Source organism: Bos indicus, chromosome 1 (assembly GCF_029378745.1).
Source record: "Bos indicus isolate NIAB-ARS_2022 breed Sahiwal x Tharparkar chromosome 1, NIAB-ARS_B.indTharparkar_mat_pri_1.0, whole genome shotgun sequence".
In the NCBI taxonomy this organism is placed as follows: domain Eukaryota; kingdom Metazoa; phylum Chordata; class Mammalia; order Artiodactyla; family Bovidae; genus Bos; species Bos indicus.
The window spans coordinates 79,062,918-79,075,764 of NC_091760.1; the positions used below are offsets into that span (position 1 = coordinate 79,062,918).

General features: G+C 42.2%; 1 protein-coding gene across 11 annotated transcripts in view; it reads right to left on the reverse strand.

The window, feature by feature from the left end:
• The window catches only part of LPP (LIM domain containing preferred translocation partner in lipoma), a 758,565-nt gene that overhangs the window by 17,728 nt on the left and 727,990 nt on the right, over positions 1 to 12,847 (reverse strand). For all 11 annotated transcript variants that reach the window (XM_019958232.2, XM_070802158.1, XM_070802171.1 and 8 more), the window contains 2 exons: positions 7,789 to 7,967; positions 1,349 to 1,469 (listed from right to left, as the gene is read on the reverse strand). In XM_019958232.2, coding sequence (XP_019813791.2) covers positions 1,349 to 1,469; positions 7,789 to 7,967 — 300 coding nt within the window. The remainder of the gene's footprint in view (positions 1 to 1,348; positions 1,470 to 7,788; positions 7,968 to 12,847) is intronic.

The window sequence follows — 12,847 nt, forward strand, 5'->3', positions numbered from 1 at the left end:
ACACAACAGCAGGAGCAGCAGCAGCAGTGATGGCCCCTATAGTTATTCTTCCCAAGAAGGCCAGCCTTATGAATGAACAAGCAGATATTCTGGAGATCTAGAGACATTTGGGGAAACTGAGTGATGGAATTAAACAGAACCTTTTGATCATAATAAACAGAAAGAAATTACATAAATGACATGGTTTTAAGCCTTTAATGACCTAACATTAACCGTTACCTGGGCACCCTAAAGACCCCAGAGTCGACTGCAGTGTTGAAACTCAACTGTTAGCACCTTGAATCTTAGAACCAAAGGAGCCAATACTGGAGCATCCAGAACAAGCCTGTTTTACACGTGGGGAAGTGAGCTATGGAGAGGGAAGTGATTTGTCTAGGGTGATGGAGGTCTGCCTCCTTTTAATTCAGTGTTCCTCCCATTCTACAGTCTTGATTCTAAGACACATGTGCAGCACAAATTTATTTTGTACTGCTATCATTTCATCTGGGAGGAGAAAAGGTACATCTCACACCACTCTTAGAACAAACAACAAAACCATGAAAAGTCAAAGCCTGTTGGCACATAGAGCAAGTGTGTCTAGAAATAGTGGGAAGCCTGCCTCCATTGAACCTCAGTTTCTCCAACTGCAAAGTGAACTCTAGGTTTTCCACACTTACAATTCAGGTCAATTCTAAGGCTAGACATTTTTATTGCTCTTTAGTCATAACACCTAGTGTAAAAGCTGGACGTTTTTTTATTTTCTTTGCTCATATTAAGGCCAGAGAGAGGCATGCAACTGGGGCTGCAGGAGCGAACAAAGCACACTGCATAAACTGGGTGATCAGCTACAGCTCAGGTGGTAGATGGAATTACTGCAGTCCTAGAGGCTAGGGGCAGCTCTGCCAGCCCCACCGCCCATGTCTTGGGAAAATCTCATGGGACTAGACGAGCCATTGTCATGAGGAGGTGGTAATAAGGTAGTTCATATTATCTCTTGCAGATAGAAGGGGGAGCTGCTAACTGCTGCACTCAGAAGGTCTGGTAGAAAACAAGAAAGCTGCTTCAAAAGAGAGGCCCTGGGCAAGTCATAGGACTAGGATAAAAAAATGCTTTGAAGTCATTTTCTGAATGTGGTGTCCTTTTGATACCCAGATTAGAGGAGAAAGACTTGCTGCTCTTTGCTATATACATGATGACATGGCCCTCGGGCAAGAAATCTCTCGTCACTTCCAACTGGGGTCACAGGTCTCCTGTAAAACCCAAGTTGAATGAACACAGGCATTAAGGGCTCTCTTAGATTTTATAATTGTGATATTTATAAAAATCTGGCTCTGATGGCCTGGCAGGGGGTGGGGCGCTGACCACAGACCTCACACCGGTAGCAGTGAACATGGAAATCACGATCCAGAGCCACAATCCGGACAGTCTCCTCCTGGCCAGGGGCAGGCATGATAGGCTCCTTGCACACAGAACAGCGGGGAGCAAATTTCCTGAAAGAGGAGAGATAGTTCTGGTTAGATACTGAACTTAAGCACTGACAAAGAAGTGAAAACAAGAGAAAAGAAAAGGTGCAAACCAAGAGCCAGGACATCTGGTCTATCACCTCGTGTGACCTTGAGCAAGTCACCTTCCTTCCCTGGGTCTCCTTCCTTAGCTAAAATAGGGGATTTATATTCAATGACTGTTAAGGTTCTTCTAAATCATAAATATTGTGATATTTGGGGAAGTGGGAGATGAGTGTGTGAACTGCGTCTGCATAACACACACTGAGTGGCCCGATGCAATTCACACAGGCCACTCAGCGTGTGGCATGGCATTCACCTGTGGAAAGATTGCAAATACAAATCCTGGGCTGGATCAAGCAGAGGGAAGAATGAAGGTCTTGGCAGCTCCTACTTGTTTCTGACTTTTGCTTCTAGACCTTGTATGTGCTTACTGGGCTCTACCCAAATTTCCTGAGGGTGGTAAGTTTGCCTCACTCCAAATTATTAGAGCGTTTTTCTTAGAATTGTGTGTATGTATATATATACACATATATGTATATATATATATACATACATAAGTGTGTGAAAGTGAAAGTCATTCACTTGTGTCCGACTCTTTATGACTCTGAGGACTATACAGTCCATGGAATTCTTCAGGCCAGAATACTGGAGTGGGTAGCCTGCCTTTCCCTTCTGCAGGGATCTTCACAACCCAGGGATCGAACCCAGGTCTCCCACATTGCAGGCAGATTCTTTATGAGCTGAGCCATGAGGGAAGCCCCATATATGTATGTATGTGTATATATATTGATATACATACACATGATTTTGAGGTCAACTATTGGTGAGAAATTTTAATATATCCTAACTTTTAATAGGAGAAGGCAATGGCACCCACTCCAGTACTCTTGCCTGGAAAATCCCATGGATGGAGGAGCCTGGTGGGCTGCAGTCCATGGGGTCGCTAAGAGTCGGACACGACTGAGTGACTTCACTTTCACTTTTCACTTTCATGCATTGGGGAAGGAAATGGCAACCCACTCCACTATTCTTGCCTGGAGAATCCCAGGGATGGCGGAGCCTGGTGGGCTGCTGTCTATGGGGTCGCACAGAGTCGGACACGACTGAAGTGGCTTAGCAGTAGCAGTAACTTTTAATATTCCCTAACTCTTAATATTCCTTATATGGCTAATGGGCATAACATTTTTTTTTTCTTATAACAGATCAATAGGCTGCAAATACAGGCCATGCATCCATTTGTATCTTCTAGAAATTAGGTGTGCCATTTATGAAAGTGTGAAATCAGACATGATTTGCAATGGACACAGATAACTGAAAAGATTGAAAAAGAAAGAAAGACCGTGCAACTCAGTTTTTTCATGGTAACGCTTTTAAGATTAATGATGTTAAATTTTATCTATTTGTAGAGAGACTTAAAAAGAAATAATGATAGTAATCTAACACTTTGCAGAGCACTTTATGGTTGTCAAAGCATTTTTACATACATTATACTCTATATGTACATATTAATTTGCCTGGCAGCACCCAAAAGGCATCTGTATGGCTGCAATCTAAATAAATATGAATTAAGCAGCAGATCAATTGATTGCTATGAAAGAAAAATTAAAAGGATCATGGTACAACTGCAGGAGTAATCAGAGTTGTTATAATTGGCATTTTATGCAAGAAGTTAATACTCAGTGGCAAAAAAAAACTGCTTTGGACTACCTGATTATTTTTGAATCTGGGTCATCAGTAGTGAAATAAGCAGGCTTCTGGAATCAGCTGTAAAATCTCCTTTCCCCAAACCTACTGGGACCATAAACTTTGAGGTCAGAAGTGTGTCTAGCCTATCACTGTATCTGTGAGCCTTCCCCAATGTCCTCAAATAGGATTACTTACTCCTTGAGGATAAAATATCTTTCATTGAGTTTGCCTATTTTAGTAGTAATTATTTGGATATCTTTGGAGACCTCAAAACTGTGAGCTTCCAAAGAACAAGGTTTGCTTTATTTCTGAGTTTCTAGAAATAACTATTGTGACTGGTGCTGAAGATAGAAAGTCAGACAGTATTTAATGGAATGAAGTATTTGCTATATTCTGCATAAAAAGATATTGCTTAGGCCTTTATGTTCAACCTCAAGGTCTTTCCTCTTTGGAAAGGTATGAACAGTATTCTTGCTGAGTAATGATTCTTTCTTACCAACTAGCCTCATTAGATGGGAAAAGGTAAAGGGTAGAGACTGGAAGTGGCTTCCACAGTCCCCATGGTGTTCCCTGGACAGCATTTTAAGGACTCTGAAAACTCCCAGGTGGTCTATTTAAAAACTTGGCTCACTAAGCAGACAATAATAATAAAATTAATTTGATAAAAAACACTTCTGATGGTTAAAATAGCTACCATTTATTGTGTACTTATTGTATGCCAAGTCTTGTTAAGAACTCTATATACTTGATCTTATTTTTTTTACTGATAGAAAACATGAAGAAATACTTTTTTTTTTTTTTTTTAATCATTTCTGCTATACAGCCATCGGAGCCAAAGCTCAGAGAAGGACGGTCTCTTATTTACTGGGTCCTGGCACATTTCTAGCAATCCACAAATGGATGCTGATTAAACAAATAGATGCATGTAACATCCCTGATCAGAAAGATCAGACAGTGGAATAAAAGCTCAACACAATGAAAGAGTGATTTAAATAAATCTGCTTTTCTGAGCCCACTGTCTTGGAACTGGGAATACAGAAATAAACTAAGACTCCAGCAGTCAGACTGGTGAGGGACCTCTATATATTTCTGTATTTGTTCTGTTAACATATATGTGTACTTGAGTGGGTTGTCATTTCCTTCTCCAGGGGATCTTCCCAACCTAGGGATCGAACTTGGGTCTCCTGCGTTGTGGGCAGACACTTTACCGTCTGAGCCACCAGGGAATCCCATGCATATCCTATCATACTGCAAAAATGATTTAAAGGGGTTACTGTAAAATTGTGCATGTGCATTTTTTTAATCACTAATCAGCTATGTTAAGTGCTATCTATAGTGGATTTACAAAACTATAAAACATAGAGAAAGAGATCTAAATTCAAACATGGAGCTAGGGAGAGTTTGAGATCAGAGGAAGCTTCTTTGTGTGTGCTGTGCTCAGCCATGTCTGACTCTTTGCAACCCCATTGACTGTAGCCTGCTAGGCTTCTCTGTCCATGGAATTTTCACTAGATGATAATTGGGTTGGGCCTTGAAAGATGGCCATTTAGGTGAAATGGGAAAGTAAGTCTGTGTGTGTTTGTGTGTGTGTGCTGTGTATGGGTGTGTATTGGGGGTGAGGGTGGGATACAGGCAGTCTGCCAGGAAACTAGTTTGAGCAGTCATCTGAAATGACACATGGGAAAGAGTTTCTGCCTAACAGGATGGGGGATTTGGGCCAACGCCGACTGAAGGTGGTTATGGAGGGGATGGCCCATTAGCAAGGCTTTAAAAATAGCATTTCAGAAGCTTGTTACTCAGAGTGCAGTCGAAGACCACCTGGGAGCTGGTCAGAAATGCAGAATCTTAGGCCCCCACTCCAGATCTCCGGAACTAAACTTTGCAGTTTAACGAGATCTGTGACTGTAAGCACGCTCAAGTTTGGGAAGCACCAGTGTAAAGGACAGGATTCTAGGCAGGGGAGATAAACCCCTTCTCCTGGGCCTCCTGCATCTCAGCTTCTTCTCCCAGGCTGCTCTGGCTACAGCCAAACAGAGCTTCCTTGAGTGCAGAGAAGCCATTCTTCACTCTGTGCCCTGCTTTAATGCCTGAGCTGTTCCTTCGCTCAGTAAGCTGCATTTCCCATTTAAAACACTCTGCTTCCAGAAGCCCACTCAGGCCCCAGTAATCTCTTCTGGCCTTGACAGCTCAAACCCTTGCCTGTGCCTCACCTCATCACTTTCATAGTCTTTTTTGCCTGATCTCACACATTACCTGCACTTCTTCTCTTCCTTCCTCCTGTCAAACTCCTTGCTGATCTGGGCTTCTCTCTACGAATTTCTACTTATGCAATTTCTTTCCTTTAGCACTTAGCACAGTGATAGGCACATAGAGGGCTCTTCATAGATGTGGTTGAATTGAAATGGAAAAGCATTTCCTGCTGCTGCTGCTGCTAAGTCACTTCAGTCGTGTCCGACTCTGTTTGACCCCATAGACGGCAGCCCATGAGGCTCCCCCGTCCCTGGGATTCTCCAGGCAAGAACACTGGAGTGGGTTGCCATTTCCTTCTCTAATGCGTGAAAGTGAAAATCAAAGTGAAGTCGCTCAGTCGTGTCCGACTCTTCGCGACCCCATGGACTGCAGCCCACCAGGGTCCTCCATCCATGGGATTTTCCAGGCAAGAGTACTGGAGTGAGGCATTTCCTAGAAGCTCACAAATGGGAGATCTGTTCAGAATGACCAAGTATCTGCAGAAGGCAGCTGCATCTCCTCTCTGTAACCCACTTGCCTTAGCCATGCAATGTCTACCCTGGGTTGGACTTATAGCTGCTTTCTGTTCCAGTCTTTCAAGAACCAGAAACAGAGTCCTTTAAAATATATCTTTTATTTTTCTTTTTGGAAATGGGGAAAAGAGCAAAAAGCTTCTCCCCCTGCATACCTGCCGATCATGGAGACAACATTATTTTGAATAGTTTGCATTTTAACTTCCCATTGAATTAGCGATGGTAGGGACCATTGGGGGTTTTGGATTCTTTATCCCTTTTAATTGCTCAAGTGTGCCTTCCTGGAGTGTTCAGACCCAAACACACGTCACCAGTCACAAGTCTCTAATTATGCTCCCCACTCCTCGAAATGAAAGATAAATGGCATAGATATAAACCTACATTTGTCAGAATTGACTTCCTGTTTTAATTGAGGGGTGTAACATATCAGTCTTTTCCAGCAACAGAAACATGTGTGCTCTGATTATATCTATCAGTCTTTCTTGGATTAGAGTAAATCTAAGAAAGGAGAGAAACAGTGACAGAAATACACTTCCCACTGGTATCTTTTCACTTCCCTTAAATAGATGCAAGTTTTTTTTTTTTTATGTGTAATTAGAAGCTAAAAATATCAATAACATGAAGTACAATTTATGCTGTGACTGCCCTTTCAAAGTGAGCCAGCCCTTCCTTGTCTAATTCAGGTTGAGAATTCCTGCCTCTGGATTATTATTATTTTTTTTTAATTCATTCAGCCTCACATCTTTTGGTGAGGTTTTCACTTTCTCTGCTACTTGGAAAGTGGTCAGAAAATTCTTTTTTCAAAATATGAATCTCAGGTCCCCAGGCTGCTTGCGGCAAGTACCTCCTGGTTGTTGACAATAGAGCAATGAAAATTAACCCACAAGACTGTATATTTGGAGGGCAATAGAACCCAAACTGGCAAGCCATACAGATTCATCTCTGTGCAAGCCTCAGATGATTCTTGTGTTTGCTGGACAAAACTTCCGTGTCTGCCATTTATAAACCCCACCTAAAGCTGTCATACCGTTCCTGGGAATATGCAACAAATGTGATCAACCAACAAATTGGTCAAATAAGAATAAGCAAAATACAAAGCTATACAATTTTCATGACCACTACGGCTATCATAAAAGAGGACTCTACAAAGGAGAGAAGTGAGGAAGTGGGCATATATTTTTCTAGTCTTGATCTTGAGGTTCTACTTTCTAATTGTTCTCAAAAGATTAGAAAATATCCTGAGGAAGAGGACCTGGGCTAAGAGCTTAGGGGAGGGTATGCATATGTTGATAATGGCATAAAACCACCTCCAAATATGCAAGAGGCTTTCTTTAGCAAGAGGGGCTGACTTGTTCTCTCAATAATTCAAATGTTCTCCCCCTATAACTTCCTATGTGCAGAGTGGAAAAGACATGGCTCTAGAGAGAACCCTAGGCTGTCTTGGATGGGAAACTGGTCTGGTCTAACTGAACAAACTGAAGAGCTCAGAGAAAACTGGGCAATTTGTCCACTGGCTCACAGCTTGTTCACGTTTAGGCCAGGGAGAGCTACTCTGTGATCCTGGCTCGTCAGTAATATGTTCTGTGGCTGACTCAACTTTCTTACAATTAAGGTGACACAAACATGTGATGGATAAGCCCAAGGGAAGCTTTGAAGCAGAGGCCACACTGGAGGACCACACGGATTACTTGATATCACTTTCTGCATTGGAGGAGGGAATAAATAACTTCTTTCTAAGGTCCCACCAAATCCGGAGATTCTATAGCTTGGAGAGAGAAGAGTAGACCATAAGCCAGGCAGTAAGACCAGACCCCAAGAGGACCATCAGGCAGCAGAAGGGAGAGTAGATCGCCTACTTGTGGAAGTCCTCAATGCAGTGGATGAGGCCACCAGCATCCACGGTGAATGGGATCCCATCCAGGCTGCGGTGGCACATCACACAGGTAAAGCAGTGAGGATGATAAGCCTTCCCTGTGGCTCGGAGAATCCGCTCCATGATGGGCTTGGAGCAAACGCTGCATTGCTCCAGGGTATTCTAGGGAGGAAAAGAAAAAATGCCAATGTTAAGCTGGGATGTAAGGAGCTCCACTTATATAGTAACTTAGAGCATGACAAGCAGTGTTCCAGAACATATGGGCTCATGTGCTTTCACATAGTATTTGGAGAAAGGCAGAGTGTTTATTACAGAGAGAGCATGAAACAGATGGATCAAGTAGCTCTTCTAAGGCCATGCAGATGTGTTTTGTGTATTAGTCACTAAAGTCTGTCCAACTCATTAAGATCCTATGGACTGTAGCTCTCCAAGTTCCTCTGTCCATGGGATTTCCCAGGCAAGAACACTGGTGTGGGTTGCCACACCCTCCTCCACGGGATCTTCCTGGCTCGAGGATTGAACCTGTGTCTCCTGCACTGGCAGAAGGATTCTATACCACTGAGCCACAAGGGAAGCCCTCTGGCTTTGTACAACAACTCAATTTTGCTGTTGTGGCAGGAAGGCAGCCACAGACAATGTGTAAGTAAATGATCATGACTGTGTTCTAATAAAACCTTACTTACAAAAGCAAGCTGGATTTGGCCATGGCTATAGTTGAGCTTCCCAAGTGGCGCTACTGGTAAAGAACCCGACTGCCAATGAAAGAGACCTAAGAGGTGCAGGTTCAATCCTTGGATTGGGAAGATCCCCTGGAGGAGGGCAACCCACTCTAGTATTCTCACCTGAGAATCCCATGGACAGAGGAGCCTGGCAGGCTGCAGTCCATAGGGTTGCAAACAGTCAGACACGACTGAAGTGACTTAGCATATAGTTGGCTGACCTCTGAACTACACAATCTGGGTTCTCCACTGGAAGAATACTTCTCTATTACTTCTAAAACTTGATTAATCATCAAAATCTTACCAGGACCACTCAGAACCTTAACGTTTTAGAGTGGTCTCTCTGATGACCCAGACTCGCAGACAGCATGCTGGTTATAGAACCCAATGAGAGGTCAGTAAAATCAATGATGTTTTGATCATTTAAACCCTTGATTCAAACACCATCTCCATATTTAGTGTTGTGAACTCTTGATAGAAATGTTGAACCTAGAAGGTTTTGAGTCTAGAGGGTTTGTTGAACCTAGAGGGTTTCTCTTTTGAGAAATGAAATAAGAAAGTCAAATTTATTTGGCTTTAAAAATATATTCAGCTTTAAAAATAAATCCTCCTACCCTTTTAAAATGGATATCATTTATTGAGTCAGGACTCAGAAAGATTGATAAAATTAGTTGTTAACTTTCCATCCTTGCCTAGAATTGTATGCTTTCTTACCAGACAACAGAGTTTCACATGTAATATGCATATTCTAACTGAGATGTTTGGACTGACTCCATGAGTTTACAATCTAGAATAAACCTGGGATAGGGATCTGATTAGAAAACTGCAAAACTGGAAGGGATGTGGAAATGGAGAAGAAATATTTCCCTCTTACCACTGGAACTTTTAAATGGGCATGAGGCAAGGCACATCTGTTGGCAGGTAACCATGTGCTGGTGACAAGTAGAGGGACAGTGCCTGACGGGCTTCTGGTTTCCATCTCTCCTCCTGTAACACTTGCCTGTCCTCATACTGACTTTCAGTTTCCTTTCTAAAATACAGATGTGATTAAGTAGCTTTCCTGCCAGAAAAACGTCTATGGCTCCTCACTGTGAAAAGAAGTAGTTCCTCACCTGACGGGCAATCTCCTGTTTTAGGCTCAGATTTCCCTAATGTTTCAGACTGCTACTCCTGCTCAAACCAATGAGAAACTTCCATACTTCTGAGCATTGTCATGCCTAGAAGGAATCACAATTTGCTGTTTTGACCTCTCAAGGTATGGACCAGAAGGCATCTCCCCAGGCAAGCCTTCCTCAGTAACTTCAGTTGGAATAAACTGTTTTTTTTTTTTTTTTTTAATTTTTATTTTATTTTATTTTTTGGAATAAACTGTTTTTTTCTCTCCCTTTCCTAAGCACGTAATTCATGTTGCTTATATCACTTACAGTATTCACTGTATTACAATTATTTGCACATATGGGTATTTCCTATACTATACTGTGATTCTTTAAGGGCAGGGATTATGTCTTAAGAATGTTTGTCCCATGCTTTTTCCCTGGTGGCTCAGATGGCAAAAAATCTGCCTGCAATGCAGGAGACCCAGGTTCAATCCCTGAGTTGGGAAGATCCCCTGGAGAAGGAAATGGCAACCCACTCCAGTATTTTTGCCTGGAGAATTCCATGGACAGAGAAGCCTGGCGGACTACAGTTCATGGGATCGCAAAGAGTCAGGCATGACTGAGCAACTAACACTTTCACTTTTTCACCCAGCATACTACCTGGAATAAAAAGAATCCTAGGATGAACATATGCTAAAAGAATGAAGCAAGGAATATTGTTTACATCCCACTCTGGCATCACAGTGCTGGCCCGAGTCCCCTAAACTCTGGAATCCAGAGGACGGCAAATCCACCACCATTCTCTTCTCCAAGCTGTGGTTGCTGGAGATTCTGAAATTGCTTAGTATGCCTCTGGTCACAGTCTAAACTCATGGAAACTATTAACCTATTTTCCCCCCATTTTGAAGTGGTGAAATTAAAATAGCAGAAGAACATAAGATGAGAGTCTGGAGATGATGATGGTCTGGACAATGAAGGCCCTGGTTCTTTTCTACCCTGGTGATCTGAGTTAATGTGGCTGGAAACTGTCTTCCCAGGGTTTGTGTTTTGCTCTTCTGTGGGTTTTAACTTTTTCTTTTTTAAAGCCAACCCTGTAATGGAGTTGAACAAACCAGAAAATGCTTGACCAGAAAATGTTTTTGTTTGCATTGAGGCTTGGCTGCAAGATTCAGCCTATTTATTCAAAACCAGCAGCAACATATAAAGTTGAGTCAGTTTCTAAGGAAAGACTTTATGGCCCAAGTTTAAAGGGCAGGTAATCAGAACATTTCTGCTACAAAAGAAAGTGTAAAATATTCCTAAAGTGAGACTGCAGTAAAATGCCCCCAAATCACAAAATAAAAGCTCCAAGAATGTATCTGACTAGAAGCTTGGATTGGCAAATGGTTGAGGACATACGAACCTTCTTGAGCCAGTTCCCTTTACTGTATTTATCTCTCAGTCTCCAACTGGTCCACTAGGACCTTTAGACGTATCTTCTCTTAGAGAAAGGCTAGACTGTATAAATGGGAGGAGGACTCTGGGAGTTCCTCTAGTCCAGGCCTCTGATTGCACAGGTCAGAAAACAGACCTGGAAGACTGACACAGCTGGGACCTGAGTCATGGAAACAATTAGGAGTAGAGGATGGGCTGGTACCCCAGGTTCCTGACTCCCAATAATTCAGATAGGGATCTGGTGAGTTAATTCTGTGGTCACAGAGAAACAAAGTTGCTGGATGAAGAAGATGAATTGTCCCTCTGGATTTGTCAACATCTACTGTATGACCTTAGATAAATGATTTTTCCTCCCTAGACCTTGGTTTTCTTATCTGCAAAACAGTGACTAATTTCAGCTCTGCAGTTTTATTAGTCTGTGATATATCAGTATAGTCACTCAGTCATGTCTGATTCTTGGCAACTCCATGGACTGTAGCCCACCAGGCTCCTCTGTCCATGGTGATTATCCAGGCAAGAATACTGGAGTAGGTTGCCATGCCCTCCTCCAGGGGATCTTTCCAACCCAGAAATCAAATCCAGCCCTCTCGCATTACAGGCAGATTCTTTACCATCTGGGCCACCAGAGAAGCCCTGATATATCAGTATTAACAAATACAGGTATAGGTCAATATTTCCATTACTAGAGATATACTAACAACAACTGAATGACCCTTCATCCGAGGCTTGAAACAAGGGTTCGTGTGTCAGAAACCTGGACTCTCTAACCTTTACTTTACCTTACCACTTGGAATTCCAGAAGTTACTAAAGGTAGAATTTTAAGCATGACAAAAGAAGATCTTTGTGTCTTCTTATAGAAGGTTATTTTAAAGTCAGACTAAAAGATACACATTTTATAGAAATATGAAATTTTTCTAAATTAGGTTAAAATGAAATGTTTGTTGGTCAGTCATGCCCGACTCTTTGTCACCTCATAGACTGTAGCCCGTCAGGCTCTTCAGTCCATAGAATTTTCCAGGCAAGAATACTGGAGTGGGTAGTCATTCTCTTTTTCAGGGGATCGTCTCAACCCAGGGATCAAACCTGGGGTCTCCTGCATTGCCAGCCGATTATCATCTGAACCACTAGGGAAGCCCATAAAATGAAATGGTTAATAAATTAAATTGTATTTAATAAAAGATAAAAAGAAATAACAAGTCTTCAAGCAAACAAGCAGAAGATGGGTGTCTCAGTATCTACTCAAATTGCATCTTGTCTGTGAAGCAGGGGCACTGAGTTTGACAGATAGGAGTTAGGAAGGAAGAGAACACTCCAGCCTAAGGCCCTTAAAAATGAGTAGAGGGCCTCATGACCTATCTCTACTGCTCTTTCCCATGGGCCCCACCTGCTAGCTGCCACACTGAGCTCCCTGCCACATCTTTAATAGCTGTGTTTTTTTACAAGCCCAGACTACTCACATTCTTCCTTGTCTAGAGAATACTTACTCATTCTCCAAAGTTAAGCTCCAATGTTACCTCTTCTGCAAAATCTTTCCTAATTCTCCCTTTGTTATACTCCAAGAAAAAGAAGTCACTTTTACTCCTATTGGATTGTATTATGCTTCTTCTATGACACTGAATATAATAATGTCCTTGATTTAAAGGTTTATGTCAACCTCCATGACCAAACAGTGGCCACCCCGCTCTCCTGGTAGGGAGCCATAGTCATAGGTTGAGTTTCCTAGGAAACAGTTTCTGAAACAGAGATTTACACAAAAGAAGTTATTGAAGAGTGTCTTTGAGCTCATACCTA